Consider the following 19,734-nt stretch of genomic DNA (forward strand, 5'->3'; position numbering starts at 1 on the left):
CTGACCTATAAATATGCTGTCATTTGGAGATAATTCCAATGGAGTGAAAGTAGTTTTTTACCTCTGGGTTACCAAACCCATATTATGCAAGCATGGTAAACATCATGCAGCATAAGACAGCAGAGTCAGTCTAATCAGTCACTGCTGAACATTTGAAGTGCTGAGAAACAGGAGAAGCCCCAGGAAGCCACATGGAGTTGCACTTCTGGCTTCTCCATGAACAAAAGTAAGTGTGTTTCTGCCTGTGAACCAGAGCAGCAGCTCTGCTTACAAACAAGGCCCTGAACCCAGATAGGTGGCCTTATATCGACAGCTTCTTTGCTTACTGCACTGTAAAGACAAGATTGTATGCAGGAATTGTTTTTAATGGGATCATTTAAAACGTTTATTGTTGCTGTTTGGTTACTGTCTATAAAGAGTGTCTGCTTTGTCTGATGCCAAAAAAGGGTTGTGTAAGTTAGAAACATTTTGTATTCATGAGGAAGGCAAATGTGTAAGGTGTTAAAGTGATTTAGTTCAATTGACTGCTGGCTGGATGGCTGAGCAGGAATATTGAGGCATTTAACAATGTTGATGGTATTCAGGACAAACATTTATTCTCCAGAGAGTAGAATTTGATCAGGATGATCAAATGCAACTCACTCTTCTCAATTATGTATGAATTGTGACCCCAGTGCTATTCATCACAGCTGAGTTTTACACCATTTAATTATTCAAAATAATCAACAACACATCTGTAAACTTGGTCTGGCTTTAAGCAAGCTTTGCTTCAGCTGTCACAGAATCACTGCTATTAACAAATGTTGGACACCTTCTGCCTGTGTTTTAGCAAAGAAAAACACTGCTCTAATAGCCTTATTTTTTCCCTTCCTCCTGGAGTTCCCTGCTGTGAGTGCTTGCTGTGGCAGCTAGTTGGAGAGAGCTTTGGCCAATTAGGCCCATTCTGGGGAGCACAGGGTCCCCTCCAAAGGGAAGTTAAACTCCAACTGCACTGCGTGCACCAAATTCTATTCTCCATGCTGGCTTAAAACTTGGAGTATCTGCTTTGAAGTCAGGATATATACTCCAGATTTATTTCTCCATAGCTGAGGGCTCAGCTCCCTAATAGTAGATGAAATCTCCTGCTGGAGTAAGGAGTAGCAATAGGAACAAGGCGATCTCTGTCTGGGATGAACCACCCAGCTCCCCTTCATTGCTGGTGTTCTTGTGGGCCTGATTTGAAACCCAGGATTTTTCACAGAACCTATATGTAAAATGTTTCTCAAGTGCCCAAACTGACTCAGAGGTCAGAGCCCCAGCTTGGAGAGTGGCTGAGGGACAGAGGACCTGAGGTTACATTTATTCAGTAGCTGTTGGAGTGGCTGCAGTGCAGCTTCTCACATCCAGTCGGATCCGTGGTCCGTGTGCTGGAGTTGCATCTGCCACCTATGAGAAAGACTTAGCTAATGTTTTATGGAGAAATAATAAGATTCCAGCTAAAATAGAAAATCCAGGGCTGCTAGCCTGAGGTGGAAAGTGCCACAGTCATATCATGCCTTCATGCCTATGGAACTTTTGAAAAGAGGTGATGGATTCTGCAGTCATACAAAAAAAATACCACTTTTTACAGCTAACAGGGGAAGAAAAGAGGATGGTGAGGAGATGCTGAAATAATGAGATCAATACTGCAGAATAAATAAATCCTCCCAAAGGCAGTCGCTGCATGAGATTTTGTTTAAAAAGAAAAGAAATTGATCAAAAATCTCCTCAGAAATTTCTGTGGCAGGAGGTTTAAGGTAGAAGCTGCAAAAGGAAAGACTAAGCTAGGCACACACAAACACTACCCCATGTGGAAGGTGAACATCCTCCACTTGTTTGTTGCTAGATTTTGGTGTCACTTCCTGTGTTTTTGGCAGCATATTTAGGGCTGTGTTAGGTTGGTTTTTACAGGAAGATTCCTTTAAAAGTAAATTGTGTGAATACTCCCCCTTCTCTTAAATTGAGCTGTAATTACAGCTAAATATTTTGTGAATGTGCTTAGGAAGCATTTTATGTGCAGAGGAAAAAAGGACTTTGAACTCACAAATCTTCCCTTGGAAAGTACATCTGAAATGAATCCTTATTCCCTTTGGGTAATCGTAGTGCAAGTAGCCAGCTTTACTGTCTGATGATAGCTGGGCTTTCTAGTATATAGAGAATTTTAAAGATTTCCTTTGAGTCCTGTGTATTTTCAATTTTTGATATAAATTGGAAATACAGGACCCAATTTAGTATTGAACAACAAATAGCTTTTTAAAATAAAGATCCCGCATCAGTAGTGCTGCTCTCTGACATAACTCTTTGTATTCAGCCTTGGATTTTGTTCAGTAGTAGACTGAAAATGTTCAGGGAAGGTTTTTGCTTGCTCTCAGGTAACTCCAGTCCTGTCTTGCTGTGGTGTACAGGATGAGGTACCAGACTTTTACAGGGGCACTGGGGCAGGGTTTCAGGGCAAGACTGAACAGAGACTGAAAGGCTTCCTGAGCCAGAGATTATATCTATTCCTTGTCTAGCCAGAGATTTTCATGGCATCGTTACATTTAACAGTCTTTGATAGACCTTTCTTCCATAAATTTCTGTCTCTTGAACCCTTTTAGGCTTCTGGTGTCCAAAGCATCCCATGGCAATGAATTCTACAATTGGTTCCACAAGAACAGACTTTCTTTTGCTTTTAATTCATATTGAATAACTTCTCTTGGTGCCTCCTACTTTTTTTGCATTACAAAGTGCATCCTTGTTTACTCACATCATTCTGTCTGCCTTTATATTTCTCCTTAATAATCCATTTTCAAATCTGAAGAAATCTAAATTATTCACTTCGTTTTTTGGGTGAAGCCACTCCAGACTTGCAATGAATTGTCCCTTCTGTACCTTTTTATCTCCCTTTACCATAATCTTGTCAAGATGAGAAGACCTCAGCTGTACACAGAATATTGCAGGTGGTTTTAATGCAGAGTTCAGTGATGTTTTCAGTTTTCTATTACTTTTCTCCTTCCTAACATAGTATTTGGTTTTTAACAACTACTGAGCACTCAGCTGACACCTCCAGAAAACCATTGAGTGTGACCCCAAGGCCTCATCACTGCATGGCAATAGCAAATTGGGAACCTGTCAGCATGTATGTATAGTTAGGGTTGTTTTTCTCCAAGTACATCACTTTGCATTTATCAACATTGAATTTCATTTGCCATTTTGTCACTCGGCCACTCAGTGCTGCGAGATTGTTCAGCTTCCCTTCACAAATAGCTTTCATTCTAATTATCCAGAATAACTTGGTATTGTACACACTTTGTCTCCTCTGAAGTCCACCTATGAATTGGTGAGGTTCCTGTAAGTCCCACCAGTGTAAATTGAACACTGGAAAATCCTGGGCAGGTGAGTCCCACCTCCACCCTGGTAGTGCACAAAGGAGAGTTTTCTTTTTGCTCCAAAACCAAAACAGGTTTTTAAGTAATATTTTCTGAGAGGCCTTTTCACACATTTTGGAAATTGATATGCTGCTCTCTTTTTGGCAGCCTGTAGACTTCTTCAGGGACCTCTCCCCAAGGTGTTGAAGGCATTCACCAGCTCTGCTCCTCAACTGTGGAGTCTTGCAGTTTGCCCCACAGAGAAGTCAGATATGGTGGGCTGCCAAAAACCCCTTCTGGATCTCAATTTAAAAACTGATGTCACATTTGTCATTCTCTATTCCCCTGATAGCCTGACTATATAGGACATGTGCCCTTCCAATTCCTGTATCAAAAAGAGTGTGAAGTGCCACCTCCCACAGTAGAGCTTTTCACTCCCTCCCCCTGGCCGGTTACTGGAATAACACAGTAAGTTTTTTTGAGTAATCATGTCCTTTTGCTCTAAGAAAGGAACACTAAGCCAAGAAATCACCTTCCATCCCCAAAGCTAACTGTGAATTTTTACAGTTTAATGCAGCATTTGGATTTCTGAGATCAGGGAGTTTTACATCCCTCCTCTGTAATTCTGGAGTGGGCTGGTCAGTGCTGCTGCAGGAGCAGTTGGAGAGGGGAATGCAATCTCTGCAGACCTCTCCTGCCTGTGACCGTGTGAGCACAATGATTCATTGCCAATTTGGAGTCTGAACAGGCTCGCTGAACTCAGAGGCAGGCTGTCTAGCTCCCTCATCACATAAATTGAAAATATCTTTATACTCCAGTGGCACCTTCTTCTAAATGGCCTGAAATGTAAGAAAATAGCATAAATCTATATTTCCAGCCATGTGGCAGGGATTTGCTAATGTTATTCTCATGGTTGCTGCTGCTCAGGGCAGGGGTCACTGGCTCTTTTTAACTGGGGACCTCAGAACGTTAGCAGTGGGCTGCATTGAAAACAGATAATGCTGCACTTTGCACACTTATTGAGATACTAAAAACCCAGTGCAGTTATCCAGGCATCCCTTACAGATTAAACACAGTTCACACCAGGCTCATGCTTATAGCTGCATTTATACCAAGGAATTTGGCAGCAGAAAGATGCCATTTCAAAAGCATGCTACTAGCAGGTAATACTGCATTGGGAATGCTTTATAACCTAGCCCAAATTTGCCTTAATTAGAGGTATTCTCATTTTTTGTATTGCTGTACTGAAGCCAGAGGGAAGCAGCACTGTGAAGCTGGAGGAGGAAGGATTGCTGCAGAACAGGGCCTTCCTGGAGTTCTCAATTCTTATCTCAGTGCTTCACCTACCCTGAGAAACTGGTGTTGTGAATTAAGAGATTAAGAGAAGCAGTAAAAGCAGTTCAGATATCTGGGGTTTCACTGACCACAGCACCACAGCCATTCCCAAGGGTTGTGCCTGGAAGCCCCCCTTGGATGAGCCATTGGCTGGGCAATGCAAGGTTTTGGTCAGACTCTGACACCTCTGCCCCATCATCCTTTCCTCTCTCATGCATTTTGCAGGAGCTTTTAGCTCCTTATTGATGTTTTTCCTGTGTTGAGTCCTTTTGGTTTGTTTATTTTCACCTCTTTCTAGGCTGTCCCCAAGTCACTTCTCTCTCGAGTGCTGTAGGACAGTTTATACCAGTGCTAAATTATTGCAGAAATCTACACTGTTCCTGGGGGATATCTTCAAATACTACCTGCAGTCTCTGTTGGTATGCTGTCTTCAGGTTTGCTGTGATAAAACAAACAGAAAGAGCACTACCACAGAATTCCTGTAATTTGGGATTAAAATAATAGATCAAAACTGATATTGGGGGTGGATGCTTCCATGCTGAAAAAAATACCAACGTTAATATCAAAACACAGCGATGGATCTTCTCAGGTTTAGTTGCTCAGATTAGGATCCTTTTTTGTTGTGACTCCTCATTGCTATTCATAGGCTTTCACAGTTCAGCCCCTGCCAGGACATCAGCCTCAAGTAATGGGAAACAGCAGCAGCAGTGCTTTGTAAGGCCAAATCAAGAGACCGAGTTCCTGCTCAGCCACTGTAGCAAAAAATCCTGCTCAGAACCTTATACTGCCAGCAAGACACTGGAGCAGTTTGATTTTACACTTAAATGGAAATTCTTTGAAGTTTAGAAGAAACTAATCTGTAACTTGTTTCAGAAAGGCAATTAAAATGGGTCGTTAAACCTGGATGTATCAAATTCCAATTAGCATTAGCATGGACAATATAATTAAAAGGTAAATTAGCCATAATAGCATAGACTAGAACACTTCTTACAGTAACTAACAGTCAATTGAAACCATGTACTTTGGTTTCTAGGGTTGTCAATGATTAAGTTGAAAGGACAGAATAAAGCCTGTATCCATTCATCCTGGTACAGTAATGTGTTCTGGGAGGTTAAACATGAGGAGCAGCAGTGTGCAAGCCAGCCATCATTAAAATCAGTGCAGGAGACTAAGCAGGATTAAGGAAAGCCAAAGGAAATATTCTAGAGATGAGATGAAAAGTTAATGGATGAATTATGAACATGGTGATACAAACACTATGGGTCCTACTCCAAAGTGTCAGTAAGAGTTTTGTGCCTGCTGGGAGAGGACTTTGTTTAGGCTGAGCTGCAGTGAGCAGCCCTGACCTGGTGACCTGCCTGCAAACATGGGTTTTAGTAGTAATGCAATCATGGTGATGTTTTTAGTGCCACTGAAGGACTTGGTAGCCAGTAAGGTTTAGAAATCTCAGGGTGTTCATTGCAAAAGCAACAGAAAATGCTGGGAAAGTAAATATGTGATATACATAAATGTGGTAAAATGGCATCATTAAGATGGGGACTTTTGGAGACTTTCTCCAGGGTGTTATTTATTAACACCAGGGTGTCCTCTTCTGCCAAGGGGTAAATAATACTCTGGACAGAGGCACAGATAACAGACTGCAGCTAGTCTTGTCTCCTTGCAGCTTTTGTGCATTGATGAAAGGCAAGCACCTCAGCTTCAATAACAGAGGAATGTGAAGTTATGCCTTACTGGCTGCTGGGGAGAGCCTGTGTTTTAGTAATTTGCTGTTAGGATTGGGAGAGATGAGCCTCAGAGGGTAAGAGAGTGTGGATACCCACCCTCTGCTCTCAACCCCATCTGGGGTCTGGCACAGCCAAACCCAGGCCAGGCTGGGGCTGGAGGATGTGCTCAGTCCCCTTCTCATTGGCAGCTGCAGTGTCCCAAAGCCTTGGCTCTGTCCTGGGCTGCAGGGGAGGGCTGAAGATTTTAAAAAGACAAAAATAGCTGAGGTATATTGGCAAGGGGGAAGCTTTTCTGTAACGGTCTCCTTTTGCTGTGCTTCTGCATTGTGTAGATATAGGAATCCACCATTCCAACAGCTTTCCAGGGTATTAAAAACCATTTAGAATGCTGTGTGTTAAGAAAAGCCATTTTCAGATCATCAGCTCTCACAGCATCAGACCTCCTTTTCCACTGCTGTGTTTTTCACCATCTTAGCTTAATCTTCCTCTTCTATTAACGTTATATTGGCCAGCTGGGAACATGTACAGCTGAGGAAACAGTCACCATCAACATAAAAAGGTTAATTAAAATGATTAACCTCCCCAACAATTCCCTTATGGAAAAATCCTATAGAATTTAATAGAAAATGATACATTTACTATGTAGTATTTAAACTGTCAGAGAAAATTCCTTAGCAGGGAGGTAATTCCCTATTAAATTCTATAACTTCTCAGAGTATTCTCCACAGAATCTTATTGGATTAATCTGTATTAAATTCTACAGCATTTGGCATAAATTTTTCAACGCAAATAACTTCTAAAAAGAATTTTATAGTGATGCAGGGATGTAGGGTTTGATGTGAGGCTTTTCAGAAGCGGGCAGGGTATTTTTTAGGAGTGACCAGTAACAGTACAGCAGTGATGTTGTATGATTTCTAAATAAAAATATAGACAAAACAAAATTACATTAAATCAACCTAACATGTAAATATTGCTGCTCTTCTAGCCATGACTTAGGCTGAACTGATCCTGCCTATTGTGTTATCTGAAATCCCTTGCTTACTGGAGCTGACAGGCAGAATTAGGGGAAGAGAACACTTTAATATGGGGTTTTTTATTTGATAGAAGTGGAACTATGAAAATTCCATTAGGGCCAGCTGAGAGTTTTGCTTGATTCGTCTTTGTCTTTGCTCAGCTCATCTCCTTGAGCACAGTATGTTTCTCCCTGTGGAGGGTTGGGAAGAGAGAGAGAAGCAATTGTTATTTGAGAGTGTCACATGGATATAAAAGCTATAAAACGTACAAGGTTTTAGTATACTTTGCACTTTTAAAATGTAAATGTTGGGGAAGATATCAAAATTGCTATGCAAGTCCTTGGTGAAATGTCTACATAATGCTGAACTCCTACATCTGCTGTTTGTATAGCATTTCTTGTGATAATTTTTCTCTGTCACTTAGCTCGTGATCTTTGTAGCAGCTGTGAGCTCCTAATGACTTTGCCTCTTAGGTTCTATACTGTTATTTTTAAAGTCTGAAGTACAAAGTAATTTGGCACTTCCTCACATATCCTGGGGGGAAATCGGTTCTGTTTGGTGCAATTTCTGAGAGTCACAAAAGATTTGAATAAATATAATTTCTTCCACAACTTCGTAAACTTCAAATTTTAATATTTTTTTAAATATGTCTTTAAATGAAGAATATTTATGGTAGTGATAATATTTATGCCAGTGACAATATTTATGCTAGTGATAAATCCTTTTCAGGAGGATTATGGTTAAACAGATACTACAAAGGTGTATCTTGGAACTGAAAAGGCTCCTGAGTGATTCAGTTTGTAGGGCAGTCTCTGAAGGGTGTAGCTCTCTAGGGGAGTGGCTGCTTCACTTTGGAGTAAAAGAAAAGACCTTCCATTGCCCCATTTCAACAGCTCTGTATTCTGTTGTTGAACAGAGCAAGGGGTAGGTTAAGAACTTAAAAATTCCAAGGGAATTGGGTATTTAACCTACAGCCCCAGCTAGACAGACATCTGCATTTCTGGCTTCATGAGCACCCTGGTCTCTCTCTGCTTTGTAAATGTACATGGGTGCAACCTTCTCTTCACTGGATCAGGGCTGTTAATCAGCATCCAGGCAGTGGTATTTAAAGCCCTCATTGTTATCTTCTGAGATCTCTTTTATTTATGCTTTACAAAAGGCATCTCTCTGCAGAGAACTACCAAAAGGTCAGTGCCAAACTTAAATGTCAGAAACCCCATTTTGAGAGGTTATAAGCAGATAAGTTGTCCAGCCATCAAAAGTCTTCTGTTGAAATGGTTTTTGTTCTTAGTTTGTTACACTGCTCTGCATCTGAGGGACCTTATCTCAGCTCCCCAAGGAGGGACAGAGTGGGGCATGGCAGGAGATGCAGAAGGTGATGGACTGGTGGTCAGAGGGGACAGCTGGGTGCTCAGGTGCTCTCAGGGTCCTCATTTGTCCCCAAGCCTGTGAGTGTGACCAGGGACAGCTGACATGGCTCAGTGTGAGACCACAACATACAGGACAATACTGAAAGACTGTGTTTAACCCAGCAATTAAAATTCTGATACTTTTGACATGGTTTCCATGAGCTGTTGCAAAAGGATACAAAACTCAAGGTTTTTTGGACTGACAAATTTCCTATGTGAATAATCTTTGTGCCTAGGAAGTGCAGCGCTGTACGGCTGACATGAACATCACTGCAGAGCATTCCAACCACCCCGACAACAAGCACAAGAACAGATACATCAACATCCTGGCCTGTAAGTAAGCACTGGCCTAAGCACAATGAATAACCCAAAAGGGCACTCTCCTCCTGCAGTGTGTGTGTGACTGGGACAGGCAGGTGGCCCAGGGTACATCATTACACAGGGTGTAATAAATATGTGAAAGTGTGGCTGGGAGATCCTTTCCCTGTTAAAGGCAGTGAATGTTTTGACTTCTCTGGGGCCAGGATTTCACTCCAGCTTTTGTTTTGAAATGTTTCACAGCTTGAATGTCCAAGCATAGTTGTAGAAGTTTGGTGTAAAATTTTGCAGAGGAATAACTGGGATAAATGGATGATCAGAGCTCTCCTGCCTGCTAATGCCTGAAAACTGGCCTAGGGGAAGTACATGGAGGAGCAAAGAGTTTTACTGATGATTCCTGGGATTACTCTACAGTCCCAAAGGTGCTAAATCTTACAGAGTGTATCTGCTGTATTTCAAACTGCTTTAGCTCTGTGTAGGATTTGGACAAATAGTGATCTTTGTAGCACAGAACAGGCTTTGCCTGTATCCCTCTGAGAACTGCAAATCTGGACTCTGCTCTGGAATGCAAATTCTGGGATAGAAGTGCAGTAACTTTTTCCCTGTTGTTCTCTTATGTGGAATGGATGGCAGATGCAACTGTCACTGTGGTTTAGGGACAGACATGGAGAGCCCACTGGTAAAAAGTTCACAATGTTCATAAACATTGCAGTAAGTCTTGAATGCTTTTGATGGCATAGGAAGGAAATACACATCCCTAACAGATTTTCAGTAGTAATCAAGGTACTGGCTGAGGACCAATTCCCAGACCTGTGAAAGACTTGCTGTGTGGCCTTGGGCAAAGGCATTCTTTGAGCTTGTCCCAGCTCTGATTTTAGACATAGAAGTCTCATCTCTCTAGGTACAGAGATATGACATTGAAAGAGGATTGAAGCAGGCATTTCAGTCCTCCAGATTATCACTGGAAGATCCTCTCTCTCCCTTGGTCCTCAAGGAAGGCAAATGAAACCAGTCTTTATGCTTAAAGCTGGCTCACATGTCTCATCTCTGCATGAGCTGGAAGCACCACACAGCCCAGTGCTTCTGCCTAGAAGCAGGACTATGATTTTTTCCTGCTTTAAGGTGGAGTCAAGCATTTGAGTGAAACAAAAAGAGGAGCTAAAGATCACAGCCTCAAGTCTGTCCTCATGGTGTGCTGATGGTGGTGAAGGAGTGAGGACATTGACTGAGCTCCCAGAGCCAGCAGAGCTGTCTGAGCCCAGCACAGAGGGGAGGATAATGAGCTGAGCCAGGCAGAGGCAGCGTTTCACAGCCCCATGGGGTGCCCTGGCTCTTTGAATCTCACTACCCTGAGCGATGTAGATGATTCTAGAAATTGTGCTCCTGAGGCTCCAGTGCCCTTAAAAGAGAAGCTGTCCCAGCATGAACTACATACTTTAAGGGATGTGAAGGATGAAAACCTGCACATGAGCAGATGACCAAGAACAGATACTCCCATCTCCCTCTTGACTCCAGTCCAAGGCCAATCTCTTCTGTGTATTAGTAAGGGCAGCCCTGATTCCCAGGAAATGCAGTTCTGTAGCATGTTTCCCTAATGTTTCTCTGCTTTGTTTTTTGTCCTGCAGATGATCACAGCAGGGTGAAGCTAAGGCCTTTACCAGGGAAAGATTCTAAGCACAGTGACTACATTAATGCTAATTATGTCGATGTAAGTTGTTTTAATGGTTTTTTTCTGCTCCACCTTTGAATCCTTCCACAGGAAGGAAGTATTGTCACTTGTGATGTGATTATATTTTCCAACTTCACCTGATAATTTTGCTATAAATTCCTCACTATTCTGAATTAGAAAAGCACCTTTCTTGTTACCTCTAAAATATTAATTTTTCTGCCATGATACTGCTTTCATCTCACTTGGCATTATGGTTTTCTTTGAAGGGTTACAACAAAGCAAAAGCCTACATTGCTACCCAGGGACCTTTAAAGTCTACCTTTGAAGATTTCTGGAGGATGATTTGGGAACAAAATACAGGAATCATTGTCATGATCACGAACCTTGTTGAAAAAGGAAGAGTAAGAGATTTTCTCGTTTGTTAGCAGTTGCTCCTTAACACTTCCCCAAATCACCTGGGCAGAATTTGTTTTCAATGGCCTGGGGTGATATGTACTGATGCATAACACATAAGTAACACAACACAGGGACACATCCTATTGTATTTGCAGGGTGCCCAATGAAGGAAGGAATGATGAATCTGAATCCATGTTCTCAGAAGGCTAATTTATTATTTGATGATACTATAATATATTAAAGAATGCTATACTAAACTATACTAAAAAATACAGAAATGATACTTACAAAATGCTAAAAAGATAATAATGAAAACTCATGAGTCTTTCCAGAGTCCGGACACAGCTTGGCAGTGATTGGCCAATGAGTGAAAACAATTCACACCAGAATCCAATGAAACAATCACCTGTGGTAAACAATCTCCAAACATATTCCACATGTGAGCAAAACAGAGGAGAAGCAAATAAGATAAAATTGTTTTCCTTTTTCTCTGAGCCTTCTCAGCTTCCCAGGAGAAAAATCCTGGGCGAAGGGGGATTTTTCAGAAAATGTGAATGCCACAACATCCTAAGCCATTATTTTTTTCAAAAAGCTCTAGTCACAAATACAAAGCAGCAGCTCAGGCCCTTGCCCAACTCACCCACCTGTGTCTGTGTTCAGAGGAAGTGTGATCAGTACTGGCCCACGGAGAACAGCGAGGAGTACGGCAACATCATCGTCACGCTCAAGAGCACAAACGTCCACGCCTGCTACACCGTGCGCCGCTTCACCGTCAGGAACACCAAGATGAAAAAGGTGAGCCAAGCCCTCACTGCCCCCATCCAGGCCTCTTCTGGCTTGGGTAGGATGCAAGGCACACCAGAGCAAAACTCAGCGTTGCCGTAGGCAGCCTGGAGAGGCAGGTGGGTGGGAAATAAGTAAGTAAAGACAGGATTACAAGGAACCTGTTGCTAAGGTTTAGCCTGTATTTCTTTTCTTCAAGTGCACTGCAGCTTTGGTGTCCTTGTAATTGCTGTTATTACCTCTTCCCACATGTATTTTTCCTCAAACTCTGTCTCCACCCATCAGCAGGCAGAGCTGCAGGTTTCTTCTGTCAGAGTCCAGCACTTTTGCAGCTGAGCAAGTCAGAAGGGACTGATGATATTTTTATGCTTCTTTTCCCTCCTCTCTCTCTTTTCTCTGCCCCCCCTTGGTACCCAGGGTCAGAAGGGGAACCCCAAAGGGCGGCAGAACGAGAGGACTGTCATTCAGTACCACTACACCCAGTGGCCTGACATGGGCGTGCCCGAGTACGCGCTGCCCGTGCTCACCTTCGTCAGGAGATCCTCGGCAGCCAGAGCCCCGGACATGGGACCAGTGGTGGTGCACTGCAGGTATGGAGGCTGTGACAAACCACCCGAGGCAAGCACAGCCAGAGCACAGAGCACAGGGTGTGCCCTTCTGTGCCACCTAACACAAACACTGCAGGTTACTAACACAGCAGCAGTGTGTCAGCCCTGGGGTGCATGTAGACATGAGCTCTACTTTGCCTGCCTCTTAAAACAGCTCCAAAGCAAAAGTTTCCCAGCTGATAGAGGGTTTTGCTATAGCCATGAACTGCTGAACTAGATTGCACTGGAATTAGAAAGCTCCTTGGTCAAAGCTTGTTTGTAGCCTGCCAGTTCAGTGCCTGGACAGGGCAGGATCACCTCTGCTGGGAACCAACATGGACACCTGGGAATGCAATTGCCAATGAACCACACTCACCCTCACCAGCACTTGCAGTCACAGCAATAGATCAGTCAATATACTGGTTCAGGCATCTGGTCTTCATCACTTTGTGAGGGGGCTGCACAGCACTGTATCAAAGAGGAGAGGATGATGAGGGTTACAGATCTTTCCTCAGCAGAAACAGAAAATCTCTGAAGAGCTCCCATCTTTGGGAGCCCATCATGGGCCCAAGACTGCCATCATTCACTATAAGGAGTTCTGGCTTCACAGGATTAGCCAGTCCCCCTTTATACCTTCCCAAAGTGCTGGTATCACTTTCATTTCCAGCTCCACTGTGCAGCTTAAGTTTACCTCCAGGCTGAAGGCAGCCAGAGCCATGTCACAGCCTGGAGTGACCCTGGCACTCCAATATAGCAGCAGCTTGGCAAAGGGTGGGCCTCTGTATGGCTTCATCCAGCTAACACCTGTAACTGCAGCAGTGGAAACAGGAGCCAAGTGTGAACAGCCAGAGTCCAGGACCAGAGCAGCCTTATCCTCGTGCTGCTGGCACAGGTGTGATGGCTTGTATTGTGTTCAGCCTCCTCTTGGAGCACAAAAATCCCCACAGAAGGGAGGAATTATATACCTGGTAGTATTTCCAGAAATCCAAAATATTTTGCTGGGAAACTTTAATGTTTGAAGCTAGGAGGAAAATGGAAGCCCATGAACAGGAATATGTGAATATTTGTTTAGTTCTGTTGTAGCTACTTCTGCATTTGCTTTCATCTGTCTGTGTTTCATGGGTTTCTCTTATGTTCTCTGTAGTGCTGGTGTTGGCAGGACTGGTACCTACATTGTGATAGACAGTATGCTGCAGCAGATAAAAGACAAAAGCACAGTTAATGTCCTGGGTTTCCTGAAACATATCAGGACGCAGCGCAACTACCTCGTCCAGACAGAGGTAAAAAATGCACTGGGGTTGAATTTAAAGCCTTGTTCATTTTTATATTGTAATCAAAAAGATGATAGATTTTTCCAATTACTTCCCTGTAAAAATTGATTATATTACTGATATTTTTCTGCACTGGAATATCTCTCTTTTTAGACCAGTAACTTCAGATTTTGGTTTTGGCTTATTCAGAGTTGTATTTGCTACATTTATAAATATTTATTCTGAATTTGGCAGTATTTGCATGAGTGGCTTGTTTTGCACACCCTTTCCTTTAGTGTGCACTGCTTCTCAGACAAAGACATTCCTTTAGGTTATTCCAAATGTCCACCTGACGTTCTGATGTTTTTCTAGGAGCAGTACATTTTTATTCATGATGCCTTGTTGGAAGCCATCCTTGGGAAGGAGACTGAAGTGTCTGCAAACCAGCTGCACAGTTATGTCAACACCATCCTCATTCCTGGCATAGGGGGGAAGACACGGCTAGAAAAGCAGTTCAAGGTAAGGCTAAATCACTGCCATCCAGAGGCACCTAATGCTCCTATTCCTTTTATATGGCCTGTCTTCACTGTCCATTGTCATGCCTAAGGAACAAACCAGAAAACTTGATCAGCACAGCACAACACCTTGAGAGGTTCAGTCCTATACAGTCCTAGCTGCACTGCTGGAAATCAGTGCTCATGCTGTTTAGTCAGAGGTGAGAAGAGGGACAGGGACACTGGTTGGGACTGTGCTGCTGGTCTCCCTGTCCCCAAGGAAGCCTGGATGTGCCCAAGTCTGTGGTTAGCTTGGCTGGAAGTCTTTCCCCAAACTGTGGCTCTCAAGCATACAAATATGGGGAGAGACAAGAGATGAGGTTCTTTGCACCATCTACTATTTCATCAGTGTAGATAAGGAATTACAAATGTTTTAAGACCAGGAAACACAATATGCCTTTCTCATTGCTAATCATAATGCTTGCTGTGTTTCCTGCTATGTAATAACTGCTTCCTTCCTAGCCAAAGTCATTTTTTTTCCCAGATCTCTTATTTGAAACCTGAGATTTTCTGACTGCACTTTATTTGAATAAATTGTAAAATATTTTGTGAGAGTTTGTATCATAAGGAGACACATGACATCTGTTTTCACAGCTAAACTCACTCAGTTAATAACTACCCAATAACTACCCAAGGAACTGAAGCTGTTAAATTACACCAGGTGCGAAGCTATTCAAAAAATGAATCTGAATTCACTTGTAGGAATCTCAGTATTTCTCCATCACTCAAGACATTCCAGATGCTTAATTACTAAATTAAAGGAACAAGTACAAGAGCACACACAGAAAATGCAGGAGGAGGCAAAGATTTGTTATTTTAAAAAGTGTTGCACTTTTACAAACAATTCTAAATTATATGTATAAATTATATGTTTTCTGATGACTCGTGCCAAAGTTTAAAAACCCTAAGTGCCATTTTCAGAAATTACTTTCTCTGACAACATTGCACAGTTATTTAGAATCCCCATAACTTCTAATGGGGCTTATGCCAGTGCACAGATGAGTTGAGTGCTATCTTGTTTAGAGTGCATTTCAAACTGGGATGTGACCAGCAACAATTATGAGATCTTAGAGATCTCTCTCTTGTTTCTGTTGCTGCTACAGAGCTGGCAGAAAATAACTTGTGCTCATGGCCCAGTAGAGCAATTTACATTCAACCATCTTAGAGTGAAATGCCACTGAGCAACAAGGTGTGAATGCAGGAGATGTGAAAGCCACCTTTGCTCTCTTTGCTCTGGCAGAGTTTCCTCATGTACTGGGGCAGTATTCAAATACAAATCTGCCTTTCTTTGTGCCTCTAGGCAGCCCAGAGAATGTAGCCCATGGCCTCAGATCTCAGATGTCAGTGTGGTGGGTTCCCCAAAGGCCTGGCAAAAAAAAAGACATTCTGCAGGAATGATCTGGCTATTATTTTGGAAAAAAAAAATAAAATACAATATTAAAGTTTTGTTGCTCTATTTTGGTAGCTTTTATTCCTCAAGACCTGCTTCTGACTAAACATATCTGAAATTCTGTGAAATATATTCTCAAAGATAATGAAATGTAGTGTTCTGTGAAAATACATGTTGATGTATTTCATATGCAGGATATTGCAAAGCTGAGAGCTGCAGAGATCTTTTTATCTATTAAACATGTTGTATGAAAAGGATGATTTCCATTGGAAACTTGAGTACTTTAAACAAGTTTTAACAATGCAGTTTATTCTTCTACTAATGCATCTTTGCAGGAGTTGGCAAAGAAACCTCCTCTCTTCATTTAGAGCACTCTGAGGGCTGACTTACTACTTTATTCTCTTTCAGCTGGTTACACAGTGTAATTCAAAATACGTGGAATGCTTCAGTGCTCAGAAAGACTGCAACAAAGAGAAGAACAGGAACTCATCAGTTGTGCCATGTAAGATCACATCTTTGGTTTGATTACTCCCTAGCATAACTTTTTGTACCGAATTCTCCCGGTGCTATGCATGAAAAGACATAGCCACTAGGAAGGGGAAATGTAATCTTTTGTTCAGCCCAAGCTGTCTTGTCTTTCAGTATTACCCTGATGAAACTGAACAAAAGGTAATAGTTGCAGTGTCAGCCAGATATACTGTCCAAGGGAAATGTTAATTTGAAGTGCTTAAGAATTTGAATAATTAGGTAGGGGATAAATCTATGGAATACTGAGAGATTACTTTGATACCAGCTCTCAGCTCTGGTGAGATCTCCCAGAGTGATTGGCACCAGTTGTTTGTAATTCAGCTACTGCACTCGGTTTCTCTGTGTGAGCCACCCCAGATTTAAGGGTATTTAGTGCCTGAGGACACAGTTTCACAGTCATTAAAATGGAATCTGAGTGTGGCTGTCAAACAATATGAACTTGCACCAGACCAAGCATGGGCACAATGTCATCCCCATCACATAACCCAGAGTACAGGGCACAGAGGACAGATGATAGCCAAGCTAGCACAGAGTAATAGTGGCACAGATACAGTCCATCATGAAGTTTGTTAATAAAAAGTCATCAGAATGCATCTTAAAAACAGATGGGAACACACTGCATGCCCTTTGTGTCATGCAGCTGCACTGATTTCAGTCTGGCTTTTGGGGGCTGTCAGAGGAGGGTGGTGTTGAACCCAGCCCTCAAACACAGGGAAGCGTGGATCTGCAGAAGAGCACCCACTTCTGGGAGGTTCCCCGTTAGGGAAGATGTTTGTCTCTGGAGGTTCTCTCACCCTGTGAAAGATGGCAGTGCAGCAGAGTGGTAGCGAAAACAAATCAGCTGGGTTTGTGTGCTGCTGGAGACAAATGGAACACTACACACAAGAATTACCCGAAATCCCCTGTTATCACTGCATATACTGTTATTTGGTAATTCAGCCTGCTGTGAAAATCTTTGCTATAGTAAAATTTGATTCCTGAAATTACTTTGTCCTTGTGGGAATATTGTGCAACATTCTCTTTTATATCCTGTGTTAGCAGGCAGTGCTTTAATGCAGTTAAAGTGCTGGCCTGCTCCTGTGGGAGATGGGAGCTGCACACTGTTTGCTTTGTTAACGGCTGAGAAATTCTTACTTTCTGCATTGTGCCATGATCAGACTTTGATCTTTTTTTTTCTCTGTGTTTGTTGTTTGTTTGTTTTTTCTTAATGTTATAGCTGAGCGTGCTAGAGTGGGCTTGGCACCACTTCCTGGAATGAAGGGAACAGATTACATTAATGCCTCTTATATCATGGTGAGGAAGCCAACACCTAATTACAAAGTAAAATCAATTCTAAGGTGCTAAATACTAGATGCCTATAATTGTCTTAATTCTGTATGTAATGGCTGTGTATTAACAGATGAGATTTTAACACCTTCCCCATAATGTAAAGCTATTAACCATGTTTTATTAAAGATTCTTGCCTAAAAAAATTAATTACAAGATGCATTTAGATGGAATCTGTATTTCTGTGAGATACAGTCAAATAGATACTGAGATTTAATGTAAATTAAAGCAGTAGGGACTCTGTAGGATTGAAATAGAGTTAAGAAAATATAGTCTGTGAAAATATTGTGGTGTGAAATGAAATAGGGTCATTACATGTCCCCAGAAATTAAATCAATGCTTTAAAAGTATGGGAGGTAGTAAGTAACTGTGTGTTTGTTTTGCTGCCAAAGGGCTACTACAGGAGTAACGAGTTCATCATAACCCAACATCCACTGCCACATACAACTAAAGATTTCTGGCGAATGATCTGGGACCACAATGCACAGATCATTGTCATGCTGCCGGACAACCAGAGCCTGGTGAGTTGCTGTGTCTCTCCTTGCATGGTGCCACTGTCACAGCCCAGCTGGGCACTGCACAGAGTCACTCATTTGCCTGCTGGGGCTCTTTTGTGGCTGAAAGCAAAGCCAATTTTTGAGCCACCTACTCAAACTTTGCCATAAGCTGGTTAAAAAAATCAGATAAGTTCAATGATGTGGGGGCTGTTCTTTTGCTGTTGCCTTTGCACTCACCCGTGGACATCCAGGGCTGCAGGGACCACAGTGCTCACAGATGCTGTCAGCATCTGCAAGGCTCCTGAGGGCTGCCTGGCAGGATGCAAGCACTGTGAGGGTTTGGAGAGGCTGGGGTTATGGTAAGGACTTTGAGAGGAGCAGAAATGCAAGGTAGGGACAGGAGGATAATTGCTGTGAGCTTAAGGCTCAGGCCGTGCAAGACAAGGAGTGCAAGGCTCCACGTGCCATTTTTAATGAAAGTAAAAAGCAAACAAGTATGTTAATTTAAGTGGAAATAATGAGTCAGACAGAGAGATAGAATAAGGAGACACAGGTGAAGTGCTAATCACTACTTCCAGATTTACTAGCACGTCTCAAGAGGGCGTGTTGAAAAGGATTAGGAACTAATCGGTTCGTTTCTTCATGCACGCATCACTGAGGTGAACAGACAATTGTAGCTGAGAGTGGAAGAGAAACCACCTTCATTACAGCAGGAAAATAGCAGTCATGAGGGGCTACTAAAGAGGCAGCAGTCAATATGCTGCTTGTGTGTGGGGATGAAAGGGAGTGCAGCACTGCAAAGAGCACTCAGAGACATTCTATCAGATCAGAAAGTGCTTATGAAATGAAAGTATGTCAGGTGGAAATGAAGGCTGAGCTTGTCTTCACATGTACATGAAATAGCTCTGCAGAACCACAGTGATCAAAGGGTAAAGGTGGAATGCTGGACTCAGGCACAATGCTTTCACCCTCACCATTCCCAGGTGGAGGTGGCCAGGAAGGCAGTGGCACCTGGCCTTGGCTCAGTGGTCAGTGGGGGATGTGTGGCTGGCAAGAAGGGGTGGCACAGGATTCAGACAGCACCAAGGTGCTGCATATGCAGTGCCAAAGGACAAGACAATAATGGAAGGTACCTGTATGAGGACCTGTCAGTGGCAGGACAGGTCCCTTGCCTGGCACTCAGCCATATTACTCTGCTTCCCAGTACTTCTGCTTATTTAGGGCAGAACAGTAAGGATGTAAAACCTTAAATCACATGTTCAGAATGAACACTGACAGGACAAATCTCAACAGTATCTTGTGTATCAGAGCTGCAGACCCACAGAAATACATTTGGTTTGAGAGATGTACAAGGTCATGGCAGGATGACATCAGTTCATAGTTCATGTTTGCTCATGAGTGAGAGATGGGATGTCCAGAACATGGGTTGGCTCTGTGCATGTGGCCAGGACAATTCTGTGCTCATGCTGCAAGGACATAGACCTTTGAAGCCAGGAGAAGAAACAGACTTTGCATGTAGGTGGTGACAGACCATAATTTCCCTTCTCTGCAGCACATTAGGAATTCAAAGAAGGGCTTTGACAGCTGTTT

At 42.6% G+C, this 19,734-nt stretch overlaps 1 protein-coding gene across 1 annotated transcript in view; it reads left to right on the forward strand.

Annotated features, from left to right (window-relative positions):
* The window catches only part of PTPRG (protein tyrosine phosphatase receptor type G), a 392,408-nt gene that overhangs the window by 362,259 nt on the left and 10,415 nt on the right, over positions 1-19,734 (forward strand). The window contains exons 16-25 of the mRNA XM_058812679.1: positions 9,083-9,179; positions 10,790-10,872; positions 11,100-11,234; positions 11,890-12,024; positions 12,430-12,602; positions 13,744-13,879; positions 14,222-14,368; positions 16,202-16,295; positions 17,538-17,614; positions 18,040-18,168. Of these exons, the coding sequence (XP_058668662.1) occupies positions 9,083-9,179; positions 10,790-10,872; positions 11,100-11,234; positions 11,890-12,024; positions 12,430-12,602; positions 13,744-13,879; positions 14,222-14,368; positions 16,202-16,295; positions 17,538-17,614; positions 18,040-18,168 (1,206 nt within the window). The remainder of the gene's footprint in view (positions 1-9,082; positions 9,180-10,789; positions 10,873-11,099; positions 11,235-11,889; positions 12,025-12,429; positions 12,603-13,743; positions 13,880-14,221; positions 14,369-16,201; positions 16,296-17,537; positions 17,615-18,039; positions 18,169-19,734) is intronic.

Source organism: Ammospiza caudacuta, chromosome 12 (genome assembly GCF_027887145.1).
Source record: "Ammospiza caudacuta isolate bAmmCau1 chromosome 12, bAmmCau1.pri, whole genome shotgun sequence".
Classification (NCBI taxonomy): Eukaryota; Metazoa; Chordata; class Aves; order Passeriformes; family Passerellidae; genus Ammospiza; species Ammospiza caudacuta.